This window comes from Salmo salar, chromosome 15 (assembly GCF_965601325.2).
Source record: "Salmo salar chromosome 15, fSalSal1, whole genome shotgun sequence".
NCBI classification, from domain to species: domain Eukaryota; kingdom Metazoa; phylum Chordata; class Actinopteri; order Salmoniformes; family Salmonidae; genus Salmo; species Salmo salar.
Window position 1 is genome coordinate 33,793,457 of NC_138305.1, and position 26,758 is coordinate 33,820,214.

Below are 26,758 nucleotides of genomic sequence, written 5' to 3' on the forward strand. Positions count from 1 at the left end.
GGCTTGTAACCCAGATGTATTTAAGATGTTCGATTGATGATATTGCCTGAAATTTAGTAAGGCCTATGACGCAAAAAAAATGAGCTATTTTTCAAATAAGTAAGGTCTTATTTATTGACCGTGTTAACTTTTTGGAGCCTACATCGTTTGAAAGTCAGTTGTTTTTCCATTTCAACGATAAAAACTCAACCGAACCACCACAATGTTTAGCAGAAAATAATATGAACATATGATTCCATTTGCAGGCCTAAAGCCTAGAGATCAGATTTTTATCTACGTTTTTTTTTTACTTGTTCAGAAACAAAGCCGAATGTCTAAAAGCTAAGTGCAAGAATACACATTATTGTTACATTACTATTACATTACATGACATTAGTATAACATATATTTTTACATGTTCATATTGCACTTGCATTTATTGTTGTTGTTGCTGCTGCCATCCATGAAGACGATGAAGGTGGTGACGAAGATGATGATGGTGTCGGTGGCTGCAGTTGAAAATGTTTATGTAGATATTCAAGAGGTCATCGAGCATGTCGCTGTCATTAGCAACACTTAACTATGCGTATCTCCATCACAAGGGCGTGTTTCGGTGTTCGAGACCAAACTTCTATTGGCTAAAAAGCAACCAATCAGTGTCAGAGGAGAAACTTCACTGTGGAAGTACTTAGACCAAAGACTTACATTTCAGAGTTGTTTGATACAGATTTCTGGCACTTACATAAAGACGGCAGCTTTCTCTTACTACACTTAACTAAGAGTTGTATCCCGAATTTATTGTTGTATTGTCATTTCTGATAAACCGAGGGGCAGCATTACGAGTTAAGGATGTATACGGCCGGACTCAACCCGTTTTATGCATCGAATTTTAGTCTTTGGTCTGCTTATTGCGCGGGTGGTTTCGCTATGGATACAATGAAGAAGCCCTCCTTTTGCATTGCTGACATTTTGCAGGTCGGTGATGCTGAGAACATCCCGGGATCCTCGGCCCTCATGACTCATATGGGACACCGTTCTCAGGTTCACGCATCTGGATCGCCATTGCGTCCTTCACCGGTGGGGCCAGAGCAGTCGATCTACGGTGGGAGAGTGAACCCCGGGTCTCCGTATCACAGACACGGAATACACTTAACTTCGGTATCTAGAACGAGTCTCAGCTCCCAACAAGCTCCCCCACCTTCAAGCAAGGACCTCAAGTTCGGAATCGATCGGATATTGTCAACAGACTTCGACCCCAAAACAAAAGACATATCGTCTTTAAGAGGTATGCTTGAAGTTCACTTTTCACTGAATTCTCTAAAAGACCTAATGTATAGCCTACATCAAGGTTCTCATTGCCAAAGAAAGCATTTAAGAATGCCATTATGTTGTAAAGGCACATTTTTATAAGATGGCTAAATTGACTTAAATATACGTTTACAAAGTACTGTTGCATTGTTGGACTGTTGGAGCTAGGAACACACGCATTTCGCTACACCCGCAATAACATCTGCTAAATATGTGTATGTGACCAATACAATTGATTTGATTTGATTTGAAGTACTGACCTTGAAGGCAGCAACACCACTGAGGCAACACGTACTTTTGATCCTTTACGCACTCATAGAAAAACCTCTATATGACTATCCAAGGTTCCACAGTTGCCAAACTATAAAATTAGGAACTATCTAGCTTCAGACAACATTCAGACTCGCACACAAAGTTAATTTTTAGCTGAAAAGTTTCAACGTTGAATACTCGTGTATACGTTGCGGTAATTTCTTACTCATCTCTCGCCCTGTGACAGATCTCACGTCCATTGTTAGCTCGAACCGTCAGTCAGGGATCCAGCCAGCGAGCCAGTACTTCGCATCCATAGACCCGGGGATGAGCGACGCGTCCTCCATGATGAGCTCACTAAACAGCGCCAGGCAATCAGGGCAGCATCAGTTTCAAGACACCTTTCCAGGTAGTGTAGCCGTCCGCATATTTCAAATGGCCTTTTTACGCACACAGCGCTTTTAAGGATTCGAACAATATTTTTACATAGCCTTTCATATTCAGACTTTGCTTTTAAAAACCACAGGCATACGTTATGTTGTTCTTGTATTTCTGCAGAGTATAATTGACCAAAGATCGTTACACTTTGAATTTTGAACGAATAAATAACATTGCTCAACCTTTATGTCCCTTTATTTATACAGGTCCATATGCTGTCCTTACTAAAGACACGATGCCACAGACGTACAAAAGGAAGAGGTCCTGGTCGCGGGCGGTCTTCTCCAACCTGCAAAGAAAAGGGCTTGAGAAACGATTCGAAATACAGAAATACGTCACCAAACCCGACAGAAAACAACTGGCTGCAATGCTTGGCCTAACAGACGCACAGGTAAGATACGTGCACGTTACTGTAGCCTATAAGCCTCAATTAGGCTATCCTATGGACAAGCAGGCCTTTTCAATTAACCATGTTTAAGCATAGACCATGCAAATCTGGAGGTATTTTTTTGAATCCTTGATTCTTGAGATGGAAAGACATAATAGTGTAAAACAATCAAACTTGGCCTTGTGCTGTTACACAGGAAGCCTCCACTCAGAGGAGGACACACCCCGTAATATAGCCCAGTAGGCAACTACACAATTGCTCAATGGAGAACTTCTAAGGAAATGAAAGTCGATTACAACGAATTATTGCAAACGGATGAAGGTTATAGTTTTACCTAACCACTTTGGGGTTAAGCAATACAAATGTAATGTATATATATGATGTTTTATTAGTATTTGTGTTGTTCTTGTAGGCTAGGACCACCTTTACGCCATGTATGCCCATCTTTACGCAAAATCGTTTTGTTTTTTTATTCTACATTAACTTCATTGTAGCCTACCTAGGCTACTGTACAGTTGTTTAATTATACATTTAGACTATGATTTCCTTATCAAGAAGGTATTGTTGTGTTGCGTAGAGGCTGGCCTTAATGCTCTCCACTATGTCGCTCTATGGGTCATATTTCTATGAAGCATATTTCATTGTCAACCTTTTGGCGATGTCATTGTCAACCTGTTGGCGAGTTACAGGCCTCAGGCTCAGGCCGACGACGTCTAAACGAGCTCGTGCACTTTCTCCGCAGGTCAAAGTGTGGTTCCAAAACAGGCGCATGAAGTGGAGGCATTCGAAAGAAGCCCAGGCACAGAAAGATAAGGAGAAGGAGACGCCGGACAAGTCACTGACAGAGGCCGAGTCCAAGGAGCCGGAAGAGTCCGAGTGTGAGAGCGAAGCAAGCGAGTCCGATTTCGAGGATGGACAGGAGGACAAGAGTGACATGGACATTTCTGAGCACAACAAGACTAGTGTGATCATGACCGGGGCCATCCCTGTGAGTACCGAGGAGGCGAACTCAGTCAGTGCCCTTACAGAAGCTGTGCCATCATCGCAAATGTTAATATGAGTGCACAGTCAAACGTTCTTTTTTTATGTCAAATGTATAATTTAATATAAATATTATTTTGAAAAATGGATATACAGAGCGGAGTTGTCGTAAAGTGGAGGGCCAGTAGGATACTCTACCGCGTGTATGGGACATTATGACTCCCTCCATCTTTCAGCTCTGTCAGTCAGTATTAGGCGATGTGCATGACTTTTTCCTCAACTGAAGGAAATATTCTGTTGTGAATTTTAATCTGAACCACTTATTCCGTGTCCTGAAATCCAAAAACATGACACAATGTTACATGTAATTTACTGTGGAAGCGTTGATAAATATTGTTGTATTATATGTTTGTCAATAATTATTTGCACTGAAAATATTGTAAATAAAAAGTTTCTTACTTTTGATTTTCGATTAAAAAAAAATAATTTTATGTATATAGAATATTATTAGTTTGGGGACATTATTAACTTCTCTTTAGGGGAATAATGGAATATTGAAAACAACACTGAAGGAGAGACAACTCACACCTGACAAGGTCTTGACTAGCCTAAAATATTCGCTCTCAAAACAGTGCTCTGAAGTGGATATTAACGTTTATTTTAGTAGCCTTAAATGAATTCGTCTTGGACTTCACTGCCACGTAGGCCTTATTTCACTGTGTGAAGGAATCATTACTATGAGGACTGGAATATATCATTATATATTACAATTACGTCATTCATTAAGTCAAATTTCGATTTCTGGGTATAAGTCAAGCAGCATGGGTACACTCAAACCGAAATGGACACAGTTATTGACCCAGTCGTAATATGGTGGAGCATGTAACTTCTCGTCAGTGTAACTTCTCGTCAGTTTTCTCTAAATAGATCAAACTTATCAGGGCTTTTCAAATTAGTCACACTCTCTCACAATTCCAACACCATTTCATCGTTTGTATTTACGAATGCAAGTTAGGCAAGTCGTTAAGAAAAAAAAAATCCACATGGGTTTTCAACGAGCAGTTTGCCCAAGCGAATGTACGCTATCTTCTCGTGTTGCATTGATTAACTCTATGTAAATAATTGACATAGATTCATTAAAGTGTCTAAAATAAGGTGATGGCTAAATAAAAAATCTGCCTACACATCAGCCTACAAATAGGCCTCCTCATAATTCTGAGATTCAGTGAGTGACCAATGAAGTTGAGTCAGCCGAAGTCATGAATAATTATATACGCCTTATTTAGCAGTCCACTATGCTACTTACACACACAATATTGGTGTAATAACAACTTTTCAATTGCATTTAAACACATGCCACAAGCCTATGTTATTGATAGCAGGTTATGTCAAACTTCTTGTAGTAAAAATAGGTCTAATCACTATTTATTAGCTTAAGCCCTAGAGCCAATATTGTAGTGCAGCATTATGGACCTAAGGTGTTAGGGCGTATTACTTCACTTGGTCCAGACCCACTGGAAGTGTGAACATATTCTGTGCAATAGTTGTATAATACTATCGAAGCACATTTTTTCTTTCTCTTTAGTGATACCTGCACATTTGTGGGTTTGGCCTAATTTAGCATTTCAAGCCTTAAAATACCTTTTGGTTTTTCCTGATGAAAAATGTGAATACAAATGTACTCGAGCGGAGTCAAGAGTTGGATAGGAGATTAAAGTGAAAACATGCCTATACGCGCAACACCAACAGCATGCATCACAGAGACAGGATAACGATGCCATCCTGTCAAGCCTCGCTCGGGCTACTTCACAAAGACCGTTTGTTGCCTATCGGAATCATAAGCTCTTGATAAATGAAAATTTGGACATATCTTGGCTTCCAAGACTTTTTATCTGGGCATGTTAATGTAATTCCGCTAAGGCTAAGCCCTTTCCTCCAAAGAATTTTATTCAGAAGAAATCTGGCGCAAAAAAAGAGGGGGAATTTATAGTTTGTATACATTCGCTGGCTGCAGATATCATCGACGAAACGGATGAGTAGCCCTATATTTTATGTATCCAGGTGCAGATCTAAGAATCAAACCCTACTCCATGTATGGACCTCCAATGCTTCTCTCTTAAACTGGCCGACAAGCAATACAGTTGGTTGCTAAATGCCCTGTTTTAAAAACATATATATTTAATTGATTACAGCAATAAGGCAATAAACGTCACATTTATAAACGTCTTTTATAATTCTCACCACATTCCTATAAGGCACATTCCTATAAGTATGTTCTATATCTGCATGGCCTAGGCCTACATGGAACTTTGCAAATGAATGTAATGTAGCCTACATTGGTATTCTCTTTATGTGTAGGCCTGTAAAGTTGACCAAAATATTCAACATTTGTAAAGAAGTCTCTGAATGAAATAACATCATTTATACAAACACACATCTCTTATTCGCTGAATGTACGAAAATAAAGGAAACAGACAAATTTGATTGTCAAAAGTCAAATGATGATATATTGTTATTCTTCATCATTAGGAACAAATAAATGCGTATTGTAATACATTTCAAAGTGAATATTGATTGAAGGGAACTTTATGAACTGAAGTACATTCCAGATAACTTCATCTTGAAATACATGCACACATCCTGCACACTGAATGACATGCAGTCAATTGCACGTTTTAATGTTGTATAATCAACCTGATGTCCTAGCACCATTATGCAGCCCCCCCCCCCCCCCCCCCCCCCCCCATGTTACATGTCTGTTATGTCCATCAGTGTCTGTGAGAATTATTAGATGTTAAAAGACACTCATAAATCTATAACGTCCCTGTTCTCTCTTCAATGAAACATGTCAAATCCTCCCTGTCATCAGACTGGATCGTGTTGTAGTTGAATGGCGGTGTAGTCCACATGTTGCCTAAACTTGGACATGTATGAACATATTGTATTGATAGGGTCCATTGACTTGATCGTGTCATGTGACTATTATTCATAAGGAGCGTTAATAAACGTCAATAAATGACATTACTGACAAACATGGCCAATTCTAGTATTCATCTATATAAAATACCATTACTTTTATGAGGCCTATTGTAGTAGTTTTGCCACTATTCCAGCCATATCAACAAATGCTAAAAGTAAACCCATCTCAGATAGGCCTATAGGGATTACTCCAAAATCCAAATATGGAAGCAGCTTCATGATATCAACTTTCGTTTGGGAGGCGCGTAGCCTAGTACATTAATACCATTACGTCAAGGAGGTTGAGACCATTGTGACCATTGAAAGGACCTTTATCCGAGGCTTGTGTCAGGGAAACAACTTCATAGACAGTGACCCTGGGAGGCAGCCCGGCTCAGACCACCAGAAGCTCTCTCCACCGTGGGGTCCACTTTCCTCTTCTCCGGAAAGACGACTGGCCCCTGGAGAACGGACGTTTTCCGTTTAAGCCCGGCACCATCTTGAATTTCACTTTTCATTTTCCCCTCTCCTCGCCTGCTACCTGCTGCCCTCTTCTTTCCTTTCAGAGGACATTTTACACCAAAAACCATTCGACTAAATAAATAAAATGCCCTTGCACATAAAACAAGGAGCTTATAGCTATAAAGTATCCTAGGTGCAGTATTATAATCCCAGGTCTTAATTCAAAACTGTAGAAAGTTGGTTGTTCTTCTGTTATTACGCTGAGCATGTTTCCATGGAATATATCCTCACAGCTCTAGACAGTTTATCAGCCAAGTAGCAACTGTTAAGCACACACATAAAACGTCAGGGTGGGTTGATTCTCGAATGATCCTTGAAAAGTTGTAAATTACACGAGTATTTACAAACATAAAATAACAATAACAATCCCAAACGCTTAACATAATACTGCAAGGCCTTGATTTGTGAACTGTCCTAAGAACTTTTATGACCAGGATAGGAGAAAATCCATCTGGCCCATATGTAATGTCAGTCTCCCTCCCTCCCTTAAAACCTGTCCTATATGTCCTGGCAATTCAGAGCCGGGCTAGCCCATAAAACAAATCAGCCTCACAGATTTCCTCATATTCAACCTTTTGAAAAAGTGACTGTTTAAAACAAACTGCCTTTGGAAAAACCATGGAGGTTCTGCTTCCAAACACATTGGTTGAGGGATTATTATGACTGAAGTCTCAAGGTCTTTGAGGCATTATCTGTGAGGTTGTTTGATTGGCTGACGGAGAAGTCTGCTGTAATGCCACAAATCTCAGTGTTAGCAGCCAGTGTCACACTTGAAAGACAAAAAGCAACATCATGATTCCTCCAGTGCCTGGAAAACTGGAGACCTGGAGACCTGAAGGCAAAAGTGACCAAAGCCAAAAGCACTCAGGTTGAGTTGTGTTTTGACTTGTGTTTTGTGTTATGTTTTGAGTTGTGTTTTGACATACAGTATTTGTTTCTAAACCTGTTTACCACATCATTTACTTGCTGGGTTTGAAAGTCTATACAAGTGCAGAATCCTAAAGGACAGACCCTTTGTTCGTTTTTTATTATGTTATGTCATCAATCATTCAGATATCATTATTTGTTCTGAGGCGTAACCCTTGGGAGTTGTTTTTCAAATCATGTTCAATTAGTTCCATCTGCATCTGTAGCGAATACAGTGGCTCAAAACAACACAAACTGATCCCAAAAGGAAAAGAAACACTTTTTCCCCCCAAGTAAGTTAGACAGTTACTTTGAGCTAGGAAGTGTTCAGGACAGTTACATTTTAGGTGCATTACGTTTGTTCATCTCAATGGGGCATTTTATTCAGTGTTTCTAACGGGGAAGTGTCTACTCTCTGGAGGTACGTGGTTCTGCATCAGAGGTATGTTTGATCCATCAAAGCCTTGATTTGTGTGTGTGTGTTTGTGTCGGTGTCTCTGTGTGTGTGTGTTTGTGTCGGTGTCTCTGTGTGTGTGTGGTGTGTTGTTTCTAGTCATAATTTTAAACCAATTCAATGGAATAACATCTATCACAACTTTTATTTATGAGACTTAATTGAAAATCCAGTTGGGAGGTTTCTGTGTTCCTGTAAGGAATCTTCAGCCTTGAACGGGTTGAATAGAATTAAAATACACTCATACCTGCATTGGTACCAACTTATTTTTAAATGTATCAACTTAAATGTCCCTGTATATACTGCATTAAGAACAATTAACTTCACAAGACTCACACTACTCCTTTCAACAACAGCAGCAATTGTAAATTCCAAGGGTACATCATGAGGTTGGAGTAAAACCTTTCAGATACAAAGGCCCAACTGACTGGAATCATTTACCTATAGAAATCAATGCATTACAATCACACGGTCAATTTAACATTTTCTAAAATGTTAAGAACGAACTAATAGAAACATCACCATGTGAAGATATTTTTAAAAATGTATGTATGTTTATATAATAGGTACTTTGTTTTATTAGCCGTATTAATATTTGTAGTAGCAGCTACATTATTAGATGTAGGCCTATTAGTAGTTGTACAACAACCTTTTTATGCTATAAAACACATTTATTTTTTGGGACACTCTTGAAAACAAGATGGTGCATCTCAAGAGATTTCATCCTCAAATGTATCTAAATAACTACTGCCTCTGGAGCAGACCTTCTGAGTGTTTGGTTTGCTTGAGCCTGCCTAGACAGTTAAATAGGCGGGTTTTGTACTTTTGGGACTATTCCATTGGTTTAATTGCACCAGGAAATCTCAATCAATCTGTGAACTATCCCATTAACAAACTGGTTCCAGGAAAGGGCTTAACTTGAATATTAATGTAACATTTTGCCAAAACAGGGATCTGTGGAAAATGTATTTACATTTTTTTATGAATTATATTTTCAAAAGTAGGTATCAATATGTCCTCTCACTTTTGCCTGGACAACCAATGTCACAACATTTGTCTTTCTCCCTTTTATCAATGGTAAATTATACTGTATGTCAGTATTCTGAGATCTGATCACTTGGAATTTCAGATTATTCTGGCCAAGTTTCAGTCTGAACCAAACATGTTCACCGAAGCTGGAAGCTGAGCTCCTTATACAGAAGCCTGTCGCCACATTATTAAGTGTTTTTTTAACATGGTCGCAGTTTCCAAGCAACTTGGCCTTGCTTTCAAAACCGAGCCATTGCCAACTGTTGGGGAGCGGAGGGAAAAAAAGGCATCTCAAGTTAAATTTAAAGATGTGTTGCTCTTGGAAGGTTGACTGTACTGCCATAAACCAAGGGAGACATTTTCATACTCCACATTTTTCATGGTTTCTCTCAGAGTTTTCTCCCTTCCTTTCTCACTCCACCTTGGCTCCAGAGTTACCTTCTGCTGCACTGACAGGGAGACCACAGCCAGCAGGGCACCATGGGGCAGTGAACACCCCGTTGCGACTCCCCCTTTCCACCCCACCACACCCTCCTCTCTCTCTGGCTGAGCAAAAGTTCTCTCACTGGACTAGGCTTAGTTGTCCTTGGACGGCCGACAGAAAGGAGAAAGCTTGCGACCTGGATACGACTACTTAAGAGCTCTTTCACCACCTCTCGCTACCCTCAGCCCTCTGCACACGCACACACAGACAGCTGATTGCCAACGGTCATTAGTTGTAATCTAAAGGCTTTCTGATTCCCCCCACACCCTTTTTTTCTAAATGGAACCTTATAAAGGAAACGTTTTAAAAGAGATATGAGACCCAGTTGTCCCGAGCTAACCTTGTGGAATAAAGTCAATTGTTAGGAGTGGTGAGGCTTACTGTTCCTCCTTCCTTTCCATCCATCCACACAGTGATGGAGATGCAAGGTGTGGGATTATGGCTATGCCATGACGGGACTGCCTGCTGAGACACAAACACAAAAGGGTGGGTTTAGAAAATCTCTTTCATTTCACATGACTGTCATCAAACATAAAGACAACCAAAATGTTCATTCCCTGTTTCTAAAATGGAGCCGAACTGAAGCTGCGGCTTGGAGATTTATGTTGAGTTTCAGACGGTCCAAGCTTGGTGGTGGGCGGCTATGGCAGACCAAATATATGTGAGAGAGTTGTTCTTTGATTCAACTCGCCTTTCGCAGCAGGATTTCCACGGGTACTTTGTTGGTTGGAGGAGTGTTTGGTTCTTATGTTTCACTTGGTGATGGCAAGGGCTCAAGCTAATTCTACACTGGGTAATATTGTAGGGCTTTTCCCACCCTGATGAATGAGATATTCAAACCTTACTGATTCATCTGAACTACAGTAGACTATGTGATTATATTTAAATATATTGTACATATATTTAATACATGTATTTATTATAGATATATTGTAAATATATCTTTTTTTTAAAGAACAAAGGCTGAGACACAAACATTTCCTCCCAGGCATGCCTCAATAAAAATGTCAGAATGATGAAATGTAACAGTGACATATAAGTAATATGTCAGTATAGGTGACATAAAAGTACAATGGTTAAATGTCACTATTTTTACATATTCTAATGAGACCATGTTGTCATTCTAGGCCATATACTGTAATATCTGTCATCACCTCAATGTGTTAAAGAATCACACATAACCTCATACTGCATACCAAAGTGAATTATACCTGAAGGGGAGGGGCATGGGCATAATAGTAAAGACATGTAGTAAAGATAGTAAAGACTGATTGTCAAACAAATCACTTGAAAAAGAAGGCTACCTTTGCATGTTTGTCCACTCCAAAATAATTCCAGCATCTAAACAGTGCACTGTGCACCTGCCATTTGATGAGTGGAAAGAAACATCTGTCACAAACACCATAAGTGTAACGACATTCTGAGATTGTCATTAGGCCTACACAGTATCCATGGATGCCAAGGGAAGCCATGCTAACTCAACATTTTTTAACATCAAAAATAAATTCATCTTAAGAAATAATGACTTTCTTGTCTCTCTGTTTTTAATAATCTTCCTTCAATTTGCAAGTGGCTGAATCTATCTCACTGGAGAACGTATTCGAGCGAGTGAAACAGCAGCCATCGTTTTCAGTATGTGAAGCACATGTATCTGATGATGTCATACTCATTTTGTCCAGACAGCATCAGATACATGGGCTACACATACTGAGACAGAGGGGCGCTGTTTCACTCACTCCAGTGAGATTAATGCGTCTTGCTGTCGGCGAGCGTCTCGGTCAAATTTTCAATATTTAGAGACCCCCCCCAAAGTTTGACTTTTGTTGCATTTAGGGGAGCCCATGTCTCCCTGTATACATCATTGAGGTTACCTGGCGTCGAGGAGAGAAATGATGAGTGTCCTCTGCGTAGTCTGAGGTTTACTCATTTCCCCTTTCCAGGCTTATCAAGGCTCACAGATGGTCTTTTATTTGAAGAAGAGCAGCTGAAATGAAACACCAAACTGTGAATAACAAGAAATAATCTATTTCTCACACTTCTCCAACAGCAACAAAGGTTTTCTTTGTGCAATCATTAATAGATCACAAAAAAATGTGTTCACACTCGAATAACAGAGGGTTTATTTGATTACTATTAGGCAAATGTGGCCAACTATAGACGTCATTGTAAAATCCATAGTCCAATGACATTTTTCTCCTGCTCTGCTGACAAGTATCTTTCTCTACTCCTACAGGAGTAATAAAGGCCTAGTGCACAACTTTGGTGAATTTTAATATTTATTTCATTTAAATGTTTTTATATTTTTATCAGCATCCCTACTACCTGCGGCCCATGGATTGATGTGTCAGCATTGTTTTTTATTCATAATTAAAAAAAATTATCTCTTAAATATATATATATATATATATATATATATATATATATATATATATATATATATATAGTCAGCATTGTCTCAACTAGAATTTGACGTTTGACTAGCCTTGTACAACATGCAAGGGCAGTTACATGCCTGCTAGAGTTAGCGGCAGGCAGAAGAGCAATATCCACTATTGTAGTACGGATGACACCTGAGCTGGAATGTGAAGCTAACTGAAGCTGGTTAGCTTTAGAAAACCCTGAGTAGATCTAGCTTGCTTCATAGGATACCCCTCTGGCCCTGTGTTGTAGCACCAGTCTTGGTCAAGTTCCATTGACCGTGTGTGTGTGTTTTATGTTTTTGTGTGTGTGTGTGTGTGTGTGTAGGTGTGTATGTGTGTGTGGGAGTCGCACTGTGTCAACACACTCCTGAGCACACACTTTGCATTCACTGATACTGAGGGATTAGCAAGGGCTTGTTAGAAAGAGAGGCCAAAGAGAGAGAAAATAAATAAAGCATCACTTTAATTAGTCTTGCTCTTGTTCCAAAATAAACAGAGCAGACTTAGTGGGTACCAGGGGCAACAGAACCGCTGGCTGGTGTTAGAGTGATGATGCCTCGGACCAAACTAATCAGCTGAGTAGGACTGTGTGTATGTGCGTTTACCTACGTGTGTACGCACAACTGAGCGTGTGCGCGGCTGTGCATGTCTGTGCATGCGTATTTGTAGGTGTCTCTGTGTGTGTGTGTGTGTGTGTGTGTGTGTGTGTGTGTGTGTGTGTGTGTGTGTGTGTGTGTGTGTGTGTGTGTGTGTGTGTGTGTGTGTGTGTTTGTGTGCCTGTGTCTGCGTCACTGCATCTGCATCTGCATCTGCATGCCTATCGCCACAGCAGCCAGAGTGTAGTCACACCAGCAGAGAGAACACAGGCGATTTATAGAAAACACTGCTTGGTTTCACATCCTATATTCAAGTTTCCTTCCAACAGACACGGTTGAGAGAGCCAGACACGGGTGAGAGACCATTATTGGTTTTCTTATTTGTATCCACAGAGCTGTAACACACAACAATGCTCTGGGATAGAAAGGCCAATATGTTTTACACCCGTGTAAGAGACAGAGCCTCTGTATGAATGGCTGTGTGTGTTCTACACAACCTGCATGAATTTTAGTGTGTGTCTGTGTGTGTGTGTGTGTGTGTGTGTATGTGTGTGTATGTGTGTGTGTCTGTGTGTGTGTGTGTTTCTGTGTTTGTGTATGTGTGTGTGTGTGTGTGTGTGTGTGTGTGTGTGTGTGTGTGTGTGTGTGTGTGTGTGTGTGTGTGTGTGTGTGTGTGTGTGTGTGTGTGTGTGTGTGCTCCTGAGCTCTGTAACCTATGTGTGTGAGAGGTGAAAGTTCAGGCCCCGCAGGGTTCGTTTGGGAATATATGACACCGCACAGCTGGCCTGATCATCTGTGCATATCTGACTATAAAACTTTACGGAGTGTCGCCAGAGCCAGCTGCTTTTATCAGCTGAGATAGAGTTGTTCCCACTGTTATTCCCAGTTACTCCAGACAGAGCCGTCAGCATCAGGTCTGGCGCTCTTCGCCTTTCTCTTTGGCCATCTGCCTGAAATGGCCTGGGCTTTCATATGGACGACATATCTATCTACAGTATACAGTTGAAGTCGGAAGTTTACATAGACCTTAGCCAAATACATTTAAACTCAGTTTTTCACAATTCCTGACATTTAATCCTAGTAAAAATGATTTGTCTTAGGTCAGTTAGGATCACCACTTTATTTTAAGATTGTGAAATGTCAGAATAATAGTAGAGAGAATGATTTATTTCAGCTTTTATTTCTTTCATCACATTCCCAGTGGGTCAGAAGTTTGTATACACTCAATTAGTATTTGGTAGCATTTCCTTTAAATTGTTTAACTTGAGTCAAGCGTTTCAGGAAGCCTTCCACAAGCTTCCAACAATACTTTGGGTGAATTTTGGCCCATTCCTCCTGCCAGAGCTGTTGTAACTGAGTCAGGTTTGTAGGCCTCCTTGCTCGCACACACTTTTTCAGTTCTGCCAACACATTTTCTATGGGATTGAGGTCAGGGCTTTGTGATGGCCACTCCAATACCTTGACTTTGTTGTCCTTAAGCCATTTGGAAGTATGCCTGGGGTCATTGTCCATTTGGAAGACCCATTTGGAAGACCCAAGCTTTAACTTCCTGACTGACGTCTTGAGATGTTGCTTCAATATATCCACATAATTTTACTTCCTCATGATGCCATCTATTTTGTGAAGTGCACCAGTCCCTCCTGCAGCAAAGCACCCTCACAACATGATGCTGCCACCCCCGTGCTTCATGGTTAGGATGGTGTTCTTCTTCATCAGATCAGAGGACATTTCTCCAAAAAGTACGATCTTTGTCCCCATGTGCAGTTGCTGTTGTTCTGGGATTGATTTGCACTTTTTGCACCAAAGCATGTTCATCTCTAGGAGACAGAATGGGTCTCCTTCCTGAGCGGTATGACGGCTGTGTGGTCCTATGGTGTTTATACTTGTGTACTATTGTTTGTACAGATGAACCTTCAGGTGTTTGGAAATTGCTCCCAAGGATGAGCCAGACTTGTGGAGGTCTACAAGTTTTTTCTGAGGTCTTGGCTGATTTCTTTTAATTTTCCCAGACTCAAATATGTCAATTAGCCTATCAGAAGCTTCTGAAGCCATGACATAATTTTCTGGAATTTTCCAAGCTGTTTAAAGGCACAGTCAACTTAGTGTATGTAAACATTTGACCCACTGGAATTGAGATACAGTGAAGTATAAGTGAAATAATCTGTCTGTAAACAATTGTTGGAAAATTACTTGTGTCATGCACAAAGTAGATGTCCAAACCGACTTGCCAAAACTATAGTTTGTTAACAAGAAATTTGTGGAGTGGTTGAAAAACGAGTTTTAGTGACTCCAACCTAAGTGTATGTAAACTTCCGACTTCAACTGTATATGCACTTACGATGGCAGCATTCCTAGAGTTTGATGATAGCCTTCCTAGAGTTTGATGATAGCCTTCCTAGAGTTTGTTGATAGCCTTCCTAGAGTTTGATGATAGCCTTCCTAGAGTTTGATGATAGCCTTCCTAGAGTTTGTTGATAGCCTTCCTAGAGTTTGTTGATAGCCTTCCTAGAGTTTGATGATAGCCTTCCTAGAGTTTGTTGATAGCATTCCTAGAGTTTGTTGATAGCCTTCCTAGAGTTTGATGATAGCCTTCCTAGAGTTTGTTGATAGCATTCCTAGAGTTTGTTGATAGCCTTCCTAGAGTTTGTTGATAGCCTTCCTAGAGTTTGTTGATAGCATTCCTAGAGTTTGTTGATAGCCTTCCTAGAGTTTGATGATAGCCTTCCTAGAGTTTGTTGATAGCCTTCCTAGAGTTTGATGATAGCATTCCTAGAGTTTGTTGATAGCATTCCTAGAGTTTGTTGATAGCCTTCCTAGAGTTTGATGATAGCATTCCTAGAGTTTGATGATAGCATTCCTAGAGTTTGATGATAGCCTTCCTAGAGTTTGATGATATTTTTTTATTAATATTAGATTGGCAAACAAAGTGTAATTAATTTCTTTCCTCTAGAATGATTTCATTAGTAATAACAGCCTATAAAGTTTAACAGATGAATCAATTAATCAATTATGTGGGGTTTACATCTTTTTTACCTCTTTCTCTCCTTCTACCCTCTCCCCCTTTTCTCTCCCCCTCTTCTCTCCTTCCACCCTCTCCCCTTCTCTCTCCCCCTCTTCTGTCCTTCCATCCTCTCCCCCTCCTCTGACACATGTTTGAACTCAGGCATCAGGTGATCACTACAAGCTCGGTGTCGTGACCTCTACACACTCCTCTCCTGAAGCCTACCTCTGCCTCTCTGGCTGGGAGCACTGTGCAGCAGTGTACTCAGTGCTTTTTCCAGGGAACAATGTATATGGAATGTTTCCCCACCACAAGCTAGTTGATTGAGATATAAAACAATCCTCTGTGACTGCAGGAAACAGTCACAGGAAATGGAGATGCACTGAATCGCTTCGAGTGCCACTTCAGCTTATTTATTTGGACAGGGAAAAAACTTTTCTGTAAAATTCCTCCATCTCCCAAAATTCCCTGAGAGAGCAAGGAACAGACCTGGAGATGTCATGTAGCTTGTTGAGGCCATAGAGAGGGATCACTTCCCTGACCCAGCACACACACACGAACGCACACACATACACGCCACCCCCTAAACCACATATCCCAACACGAATCCCACCTAACAAAACTAATGTCCAGAATCCAATTAGTTTATCTCACTCTTGACACACTTCCATTTGTTTGCTCTACAAGACACGCCATTCAGATACTCTCATAACAAACTGTTAGTCGGGCTGGAGCTGCGATGAGCGGGGCTATTGATTAGGAGCCTAAAACAGACAGGCAGCCATCTGGCTTTCATTAAGGGGTCTGTGAGGGGATGCAGTGCTCTAAGAATTACACACAGCCAGCAGCTGCAGGTCGGGCCACACTGCCGCACCACCGTAAAGACATGTTACACAGCCTTGTAATTACAGCCTGTGGAGGCCGGCAGGCTGCATGGGGGGGTGTTAGAACCAGCCGAGGTTCATTTACAACTGAAACATGTTTAATGTAGCCATGTCATATTTATCCAGGAGCTGCCAGACTGTTTTTTTCCCTTACTCTCCTCGTTTGAACCTGTCAAATCATTGAGATGGTCCAAATGGAGAACTCAGGTATTTTGGTGATAACAACATTAAATGATACCCTATACTGAGATCATCTAGTTATACACAAAACAGACGTATTGAGTGTGTGAGTGGCTTTTGGGATTCCCACTTCCAAATAATCTTTCACATGCAGTATATTGCGCTGTGATCAAGCAAGAAAGGATATTAATGTGGTGGTGAGGAGCTTTCCTAACAGTAGTATGGTGTCTGAACACTTCAGATTGTGCACTGTTTTCTAACCATATAATTGTGTAATTGACCAAAGTGTCTGCTTACCCTTGGTGTCGTAAGCAGCAGCAGCAAGATAGCAGCAGCAGCAGCAAGATAGCACCAGCAGCGCGAGCCTCCCTCTTTTGCATGAGTGAAGTGAGTTCAGAAAAACTGAAAGTATGCATTTTAGAAATAGTTTTCACTTACAAACTTTATATGTCGGAGCTAAGAATAACAGGTTTCCCAAAAACAACATGGTCGCTTTGATATAGCATGCAGTGGCGATTTCAGCATGTAAATCTTGGTTGGGCAAACTTCCATTTTTTTCCAGATGCATGCCAACAAAGCCACTACACAACACATCGCAACACTAAACAAAACATGAATTGCACTATAACGGTGCCCACAAACTGTTAGGGCCTACATAAAGCTGTCCCAACAGCAGAGCTTTCTTTACCGCACCATAGAGTGAATGTTTACCACCACTACACCTGGCTATCAGCAGAACCTTGTCTGGCAGCAAAACAGTTCATTCAGCCTCATTTTCTGCCTTTAAAAAAATATGGCTGACATGCTTAAACAAATGTGGTTTCTACTGACAATTGAGATGTACAAACTATGACGTAAGGGAACAATGAGCGGAATAGAGGCAATCCGGAATTTCAATTAAGACATTAATGAGCGAGCTAAGACGGACGTAGTCAATATAACTATTTGTTCAGCACTTGGAAATGTACAGTGACAGAATTCAGAACATGGGCCGTTCTTAGAGTATTCTTCCCATTGACACCAAGTCAGAACCGTAGGTAAAGGGGGCATATAAGGGACAATGAAAGCTCTTACAATAATCAATGATGATATTTCTCTTAAACAGGCTATAGGCTATACATGTGCACCACCAAGTCAGAACAGTAGGCTAAGTTAAGAGAGACCAAATTATTATGGTGAGACACATAAGCTACTAACTGCTTACTACACAACATACACTTAGTATTACTTTCTTAGCTACAGCATACATATCTCCCTTGCGTATTACATCATTTATGCAGCAGTATACAAGACATTTTTGGAATCTTCGTTGTGCTGTGCTCACTTGAACAGGAAGGTAGCACAGCGGTCCTTCTTGTGGGCAAATTTTGTCATCAAACTTTGTCATAAATGTCTGCCATTCTCTGGATTTATGGTGCTTTCAAGACAACTGGGAACTCTGAAAAAAACACAAGGTTGAATCATTACATCAGAGATCTTTAGGTCGGAGCTCTAGAAAGAGGCCAGAGTTCCCGACTTGGAATTCAGAGTTGGATGTCAGTTTAAAATGTATTTTCCCAATCGGAGCTCATTTTTTCAGAGTTCCCAGTTGTCACAAACTCACTGAAGTCATAGATTTCCCAGTTATGAGTTTCCAGTTGTTTTGAAAGCGGCAGAAGTCATGTTGGATTGACAGCATGGCCAATGTATTTAATCTTTTCTGGCCCATGATGTTGCATGTGAATGTTTATCCTTTTAAGCTTGGAAAAGAGACGGGCAGCTTCATTAAATAGTACCCGCAAAACACCAGTCTAAACGTCAACAGTGAAGAGGCGACTCCGGGATGCTGGCCTTCTAAGCAGAGTTTACAAAGAAAAAGCCATATCTCAGACTGGCCAATAAAAAGAGAAGATTAAAATGGGCAAAAAAAACACAGATACTGGACAGAGGAACTCTGCCTAGAAGTACACAGCGTTGTACGAGATCTTCAGTTTCTTGGCATTTTCTCGGATGGAATAGCCTTCATTTCTCAGAACAAGAATAGACTGATGAGTTTCAGAAGAAAGTCCTTTGTTTCTGGCCATTTTTAGCCTGTAATCAAACCCACAAAGGCTGATGCTCCAGATACGCAACTAGTCTAAAGAAGGCCAGTTTTATTGCTTCTTTAATCAGAACAAAAGTTTTCAGCTGTGTGAACATAATTGCAAAAGGGTTTTCTAACGATCAATTAGCCATTTCAATTATAACTTGGATTAGCTAACACAATGTGCCATTGGAACACAGGAGTGATGGTTGCTGATAATGTGCCTCTGTATGCCTATGTAGATATTCCGTAAAAAAAATCAGCCGTTTCCAGCTACAACAGTCATTTACAACATTAACAATGTCTACACTGTATTTCTGATCAATTTGATGTTATTTTAATGGACCAAAAATGTGCTTTTCTTTCAAAAGCGAGGACATTTCTAAGTGACCCCAAACTTTTGAACGGTAGTGTATGTTATTTCATAGTTATGATGTCTTCACTATTTTTCTACGATGTAGAAAATAGTAAAAATAAAGAAAAACCCTGGAATGAGTACGTGTGTCCGAACTGGTAGTGTATATATTTTTTTTTTGCTAAACAGGTGGGGCTCAAACTACGTTGAATGACAGGTCACCGCTGACAGCAAGTAAACATTTTTATCAAACTATTATATTAACCTGATTATTCACAATAATTGTATTATTGTGTGAAATAATAGTATTCTTGTGTGCATGTAAACATACCCACTGACAAACTATTGTAACTCTTTACACCTAAATCACTGAGTAAACATTTTGGCCAGGATTCAGTCAAATCGCGCTTTGCCGTTTAAAGGGAATTTCCGATTGAGCTGACATATGCAGCGTTTACTTGAATGCGGTCTCTGCAAACAAGGAAATATTGCCTTTAAATGGTGCATAGCCGACAAATCGTGATCTGATTAATCACACTTTAACACTATCCACTTATAACACTGACTAAACATTTTTAACAATGCACACTTATAACACTGACTAACCATTTTAACACTATCCATCTAAAACACTGACTAAACATTCTACTTATAACACTGACTAACCATTTTAACACTATCCATCTATAACACTGACTAAACATTCTATTTATAACACTGACTAACCATTTTAACACTATCCATCTATAACACTGACTAAACATTCTACTTATAACACTGACTAACCATTTTAACACTATCCATCTATAACACTGACTAAACATTCTACTTAGAACACTGACTAAGCATTTTTTACATTACACCTTTAAAGCCGCAATATGTAACTTTTTGGGCGACCTGACCAAATGTATATAGAAATGTTAGTTATAGATCTGTTATTCTCATTGAACGCAAGTCTAAGAAGCAGTATATCTGTTCTATATGCACTATTTCTATGCTTCCTGTTCTTAAGTTTTGTTTTTGTGTCTTTTACTTTCCATTTTGTACACCAGCTTCAAACAGCTGAAAATACAATTTTTTTGGTTATTGAAAATATATTTCACAGTGGTTTAGTTGGTACATTGATTCTTCACACTATACTTGCTTGTTTTGTCACATAAACTAAAATCAGGCAAACTATTAAAGTTTTAGCAAACATGAAAGGGTGGTGCAATTTCTGTATAGTGCACCTTTAACAACGAGAAAAACTTTACACTTAAAATACTGACTAATAACTTTTACACTTTCCATCTGTAACACTGACTAAACACTTCAACACTTCCAATCGATCCTTTCAAGTTCATGAAAATAGTTGTGGTCGAGGTGCTTTCATTACCAAGACTGATTACCAACATCCATGGCCTGTTTCTTTGCTATGCTCACACTCAGTCGGTCAATAGAGGCAGAAATTATGGGCTAGTCTTCCTGCAATTTCACTAAAATAGAGATTATTTACATAACTGGTCCACACATAGGCAATGAGAGACGGTTGAACATGGAAGATGCCTTGTCAAGCTCTGAGAGTTGATTTACTTCTTTAGATGAGGAGATTACAACACACATAAAATAGCCTATAATTAACATAAGTCTGGTATTATTCTCAAAATAAAAGTAGTCAAACTCTATCCTTTAAAATATATATTGTGCTGTAACTGTAGCACCATTTTTCCCCAGACACACTTCTCTTAATTTTCATGTCATCATGAAAAGACAAAATGTCCACTGGGCACAGACATCAGTTCAAAGTCTAGTTTTGATTTACATTTGGTTGAATTTTCAACTAACGTGAATTCAATGTGAAATCAACAAAAAAGGTTGGGTTTAGGTTAAAAGTTTGATGGAGAAAAAACCCTGAAATATTCTGACATTGATGGGTTTTGCAAATCCAATACGTTTTCCACATTGATTCAACTTCGTCCCAGATTTTTGGGGTTAAAATAAAGTGGAAACAACGTTGATTCAACCGGTGGAAGGGCTTTATTCCTGCAAGAGGGGGGAAAGAACCCAGACTCTGTCATTTGGTGTGAGGGATGTTGCTTTAACACCAGCAACACTAAATCACCTTAAAACTTAAATTAATCAGAAGACAGACAGTCCAGACACACACATAAAGAGTGTGACAGAGCAGTGCCCAGGAGATAAGTGTGTGTGTGTGTGTGTGCGTGCCTTCGTGGGTGTGTGTACGTGCGTGCATGTGAGTGTGTCGAAGACATGACGGACACAGCGGCTAAGCCACCGGGCCATAATTTACTAATGCACTCCAAAGCCGCGCTCCCTGGGCCTGTCTGTGGGGCCTGATGGATGGTGACGGCTCCTGGTGATAGGGAGTGGCCAGCGGTGAGCCTGATTAAAAGTACTCGAGCACGGCAGAGCCTGATAACCCCGATATAGCAGTGATGAATCCACCCTGGACAGGCTGCTGTCTCATTAGCTCCACTCTGACCTAGTCAGAGTGTTTCCAAATAAACTTGGTGTGAAACGGACTAGTCTCTAGCTTTATCGTCAGTCAGGATTATGTTTGTTTTCCTTTCCAGATCTTTCCTTGTGTGGGTCCCATGTTTCTTTAAGAGAAACAATCTCTGTCTCTGTAAACTAGATGTGTGACTCATTCCACCACCGCAGACTTTTACATGTTTCTTTTACCCAGTGGTGTATCTCTTTGAATTAATGAGACCAACAGCACCATTAGACAACTATTTGCCTGGGGCCGATGAAATAGTGAGAAAAAGTTTAAATAATCTGCCTTTATTTGTTATTACATAAACAGAGATGTTTTAAGAAGGAGATAACATTAAATATTGGGCCTGGGAGGGGGGAGAGAGAGAGGTAGTTTACATTCTCGCTGGAGTAGTCTTGATAACAGGCCAGCAGGAATATGAGCCGCTTTAAATGTGTGCATTGGTGTAATTTATTGGGCTTCCCACTCGGCTCTGCAGTTCCTTCACCTCTTTTCCCAAACAAAAGACATGCCCGGGCTTCGAAAATGGATGGGAGTGAAAAATCATTCGCAGTTGATAATCGCATAAAACAACACCATATTTGCAGACTAATAAGCACCAAACGTTCCTACGGCCGCCTCCCCACAGATCGGCATTAGAGAACTCCTCCGAACAGTCCGGGTGATTTACGTGGAGCGATTTAGAAATGCTTTTCGTTTGGAATGGGGACAGGATAAAGAGAGAGAGAGGGAGACAAAAACAGAGAGGGAGGGAAGTAGGGGCAAGAGAAAGAGAGGGGGGAATGAGGGGCGGGGGAGGGCTTGAGATTTCATAACTCTTTGTGTATGTCTGGAAGTCTTCCACGCGTTCCGATTTTTAACCAATTTATGTCCAAATGGAATTAATGAGGCTCTCACTGTGAGTTCCAGCTCAACGAGGTCAAAACCATGCTTTAGAGCTCCACACTCCTGCCCACTCTCTCTCTCCCTCTCACCCTCCCTCTCCCTGACTCCACATCCTGCGCAACGGACAGACAAGGGGGCCTGAGAAATACCACCTCATCGACACGTTCTGTGTATCCTCTAGAACATATTTTAGGGCGAGCGCGTCAGCTGGCTGTAAAGCCTGCTTTTAGTGGCGTCTGAAGCAGCTGATGAATGGGAGTAGGGGTACAGCAGCGAGGCCAATAAAGGTCACTTTCTTCATTTCACATTTCATTAGCAGATTGTTGATGTTATGCACATTGCTCTCTCCAGAGGGGCCATGTTTCCATTCAGGAACCCAGTTTTATTGGAGTCTTTTTATACATGATTTAGCAGTACCATATCCCTTTGAATTAATATGTGGTGGTTAATTGTTAAATCACTCGGAACACGTTTATAATGTGGAAAAGGATGACATCATAGAAATGAATACAGAGAAACCTAATGGAGGAACACATGACTGCTGCAGATCAATCAAGCCGTCTTTTACACCATCATTTTATAGCAATGAAAATGATATATGCCATATTCTGTTTAGTATTTCATATGTAAGAGGAGAAAAGGTGACAACATCACTCACATGCATGAAATTTGGATACGTCTCATCAGTCAATGGAACGCAGAAGCAAGACGAATGCTTCGGTACTAATTCAAAGGCCTTGCCAAGCATTTGGCTGCTTGCTTTAAAGCTGCGCTATGCAGAAATCGCTCCGCCATTTCCTGGTTGCTAAAATTAGAATAGTTAGCCTAATTTCAGTTTAAGTGGCAAAACAAGCACGTATAGTGTATAGTTTGTAATCTCCTCATCTAGAAAAGTAAATCAACTCTCAGAGTTTGACAAGCCATCTTCCATGTTCAACTGTCTCTCATTTTATTTTATTTATTTATTTAACCTTTATTTAACTAGGCAAATCAGTTAAGAACAAATTCTTATTTACAATGATGGCCTCATTGCCAATGTGCGGACCGGTTAAGTCAATAATCTCTATTTTAGTGAAATTGCAGGAAGACTAACCCATCATTTCTGCCTCTGTTGACAGACTGAGTGTGAGCATAGCAAAGAAACAGGCAATGGATGTTCGTAATCAGTCTTGGTAATGAAAACACCTGGACCGCAACTATTTGCAAGAACTTGAAAGGACTAAGCCAGTGTTATCGATGGCAAGTGTTTAAGTGTTTAGTCAGTGTTACAAATGCAAAGAGTAAAAGTTATTAGTCGGTGTTTTAAGTGAAAAGTTTTTATTCGGTGATAAAGGTGTACTATGCAGAAATTGCTCCACCATTTCCTGGTTGCTAAAATTCTTAAAATTCGCCTAATTTCAGTTTATGTGACAAAATCATTGTACCATCTAAACCGCTGCAAAATATATTTTCCATAACAAAAAAGATTGTATTTTAAGCTCTTTGTAGCTGGTGTACAAAACCAAAATTCAAAGATACAAAAACAAAACGTAAGGGAGGAAGCATAGAAATAGTGCACATAGAACAGATCTACCACTTCTTGGACTTGCTTTCAATGAGAATGACAGATCTATATCTGACATTTCTATGTGAATTTGGTCAGGTCGCCTAAAAAGGTACTTAATGCAGCTTTAAGCCAGGCCAGGCCAGGGCATACCCCAAAAGATAGAATTGCACTGAAAAGTGAAAATATACACATGTGGTAATCTTTCTGTGTCATCGCTGATTGTTTTATGGACTAGGTCCTGTACAAACATGTCAACATTTATCACCCCAATTCAATCCACTCCCTCAATATCAGTGGCATCATCTCAGATACAATTTGCGAGGAGGACTCACTCTTTTTAGCCGCTAGCGATGAATAAGTAGCGCCAGCCGCCAACTCACGATGCATTCCGTATAGAATGTTCCCTCCTCTCTCTCTCTGGTATGGGTTATACTTTATCTTGTTTATAAGATTATTCACCAAGTAACAGTTAAGTTGATGCATGGATTAGGCTGGGGCGACAGCTCTCGGTATAAATCTGACTTGTCTGCAATTAGACCTCCATTACATACTTCAGGCCCTTTTAAAATAAACGGGAGATGATGTCAAGCGTCCACTGCCGAAAGGCACTGAGGAGAAGCAGTCTCGGCGCTCTTGGCCGATGGCTCCGGCCGAAACACCTTGATGGCTATAATTACTGTCATGTTCCAAGAGGGATGAGAGATACCAGAGACCCAAATAAAACGTAAATCGGTTTTGATATGATAGATGTCCACCGGCTTTGTTTGGACATTCCTTGAACTGTCTGCCCGGTGTTTTTACAGAATGACTTGTGCACCGACCTCCCCACCCAGCCACTCTAACCTCTTACCAGTATTTTAGGATTTCTTGCAATAGTAAAAAAAAAAGCTGATTTTATTCGTGATACGACTAGACTCATCTTCAGGCGACTTGTTTGATTGTTGCTTGTTCTTTTGTGTCTGGTTAAGGCCTGTTCCTCTGTGTTTACATAGTAACTAATGCTTTTAGATGACATCAAATCTAAACACATTCACACAGAGACTTGCTAGAGAGCTTAAAGGCACATTCCAAGTAATCTTTATTAGTTTCATGATCTATCCATCCAGAGAACGTAACTACACAGTAGTAACTATACATAAACTCAGTAAAAAAAAGAAATGTCCTTTCACCGTCAACTGTGTTTATTTTCAGCAAACTTAACAGATGTAAATATTTGTATGAACATAACCAGATTCAACAACTGAGACATGAACTGAACGAGTTCCACAGACATGTGACTAACAGAAATGGAATAATGTGTCCCTGAACAAAGGGGGGGTCAAAATCAAAAGTAACAGTCAGTATCTGGTGTGGCCACCAGCTGCATTAAGTACTGCAGTGCATCTCCTCCTCATGGACTGCATCAGATTTGCCAGTTTTTGCTGTGAGATGTTTCCTCACTCTTCCACCAAGGCACCTGCAAGTTTCCGGACATTTCTGGGAGGAATGGCCGTAGCCCTCACCCTCCGATCCAACAGGTCCCAGACGTGCTCAATGGGATTGAGATCCGGGCTCTTCGCTGACAATGGCAGAACACTGACATTCCTGTCTTGCAGGAAATCACCCACAGAACGAGCAGTATGGCTGGTGGCATTGTCATGCTGGAGGGTCATGTCAGGATAAGCCTGCAGGAACGTCCCCATAGGCGACGTTGTTGCCGGTGATGTCTGGTGAGGACCTGTCTTACAACAGGCCTACAAACCCTCAGTCCAGCCTCTTTCAGCCTATTGCGGACAGTCAGAGCACTGATGGAGGGATTGTGCATTCGTGGTGTAACTCGAGCAGTTGTTGTTGCCATCCTGTACCTGTCCCGCAGGTGTGATGTTCGGATGTACCGATCCTGTGCAGGTGTTGTTACACGTGGTCTGTCACTGCCAGGACAATCAGCTGTCCGTCCTGTCTCCCTGTAGTGCTGTCTTAGGTGTCTCACAGTACGGACATTGCAATTTATTTCCTTGCCACATCTGCAGTCTCCATGTCTCCTTGCAGCATGCTTAAGGGACATTCACACAGATGAGCAGTGACCCTGGGCATCTTTCTTTTTGTGTTTTTCAGAGTCAGTAGAAAGGCCTCTTTAGTGTCCTAAGTTTTCATAACTGTGATCTTAATTGCCTACTGTCTGTAAACTGTTAGTATCAGATGCATGTTCATTAATTGTTTATGGTTCATTGAACAAGCATGGGAAACAGTGTTTAACCCTTTACAATGAAGATCTGTGAAGTTTTTTGGATTTTTACGAATGATCTTTTTTTCTTTCTTTGCTGAGTATATATTATCTGAAACGTGCTGTAAATCTACTAGGGAAACTAGAAATTAAGTCTACTTAATCCTAACGTTAGGATTAGGATAGACACTTACACAGTATTTAACACTTTAAGTGATAAAATAATCATAATGATTAAATAATTTGGTGGAGCTTAATTGAGTATAGAGCAAATTATATTTTCATGTTCTATTTGATGTATTTCTGAGAATGAAGTACGTTTTACAATTATCTAAATAACTAGATATAATAACTAGAGATTCTGATACTAAAATAACAACAATGGTATTTTCTAACCTTTGCCCAAAATTTAGATGTAACAAATATTTAC

At 40.3% G+C, this 26,758-nt stretch overlaps 1 protein-coding gene across 3 annotated transcripts; it reads left to right on the top strand.

The window, feature by feature from the left end:
* The first annotated feature begins 689 nt into the window (after positions 1–689).
* Positions 690–3,811, top strand: hlx (H2.0-like homeobox protein). Of its 3 annotated transcripts, XM_014143904.3 has the most exons (4): positions 695–1,264; positions 1,787–1,948; positions 2,184–2,368; positions 3,108–3,811. In XM_014143904.3, the coding sequence occupies exons 1-4, from the start codon at positions 829–831 to the stop codon at positions 3,423–3,425; spliced, it is 1,101 nt and encodes a 366-aa protein (XP_013999379.1). In that variant the 5' UTR covers positions 695–828; the 3' UTR covers positions 3,426–3,811.
* The last annotated feature ends 22,947 nt before the right edge of the window (positions 3,812–26,758 follow it).

What these genes read in the sequence shown, in the direction of transcription:
- hlx (XM_014143904.3), top strand. Translation starts at nt 829, where the DNA reads ATGTATACGGCCGGACTCAACCCGTTTTATGCATCGAATTTTAGTCTT. An exon ending in GTTTCAAGACACCTTTCCAG is followed by an intron (nt 1,949 to 2,183) that starts GTAGTGTAGCCG and finishes TTATTTATACAG; the next exon opens with GTCCATATGCTGTCCTTACT. An exon ending in TTGGCCTAACAGACGCACAG is followed by an intron (nt 2,369 to 3,107) that starts GTAAGATACGTG and finishes CTTTCTCCGCAG; the next exon opens with GTCAAAGTGTGGTTCCAAAA.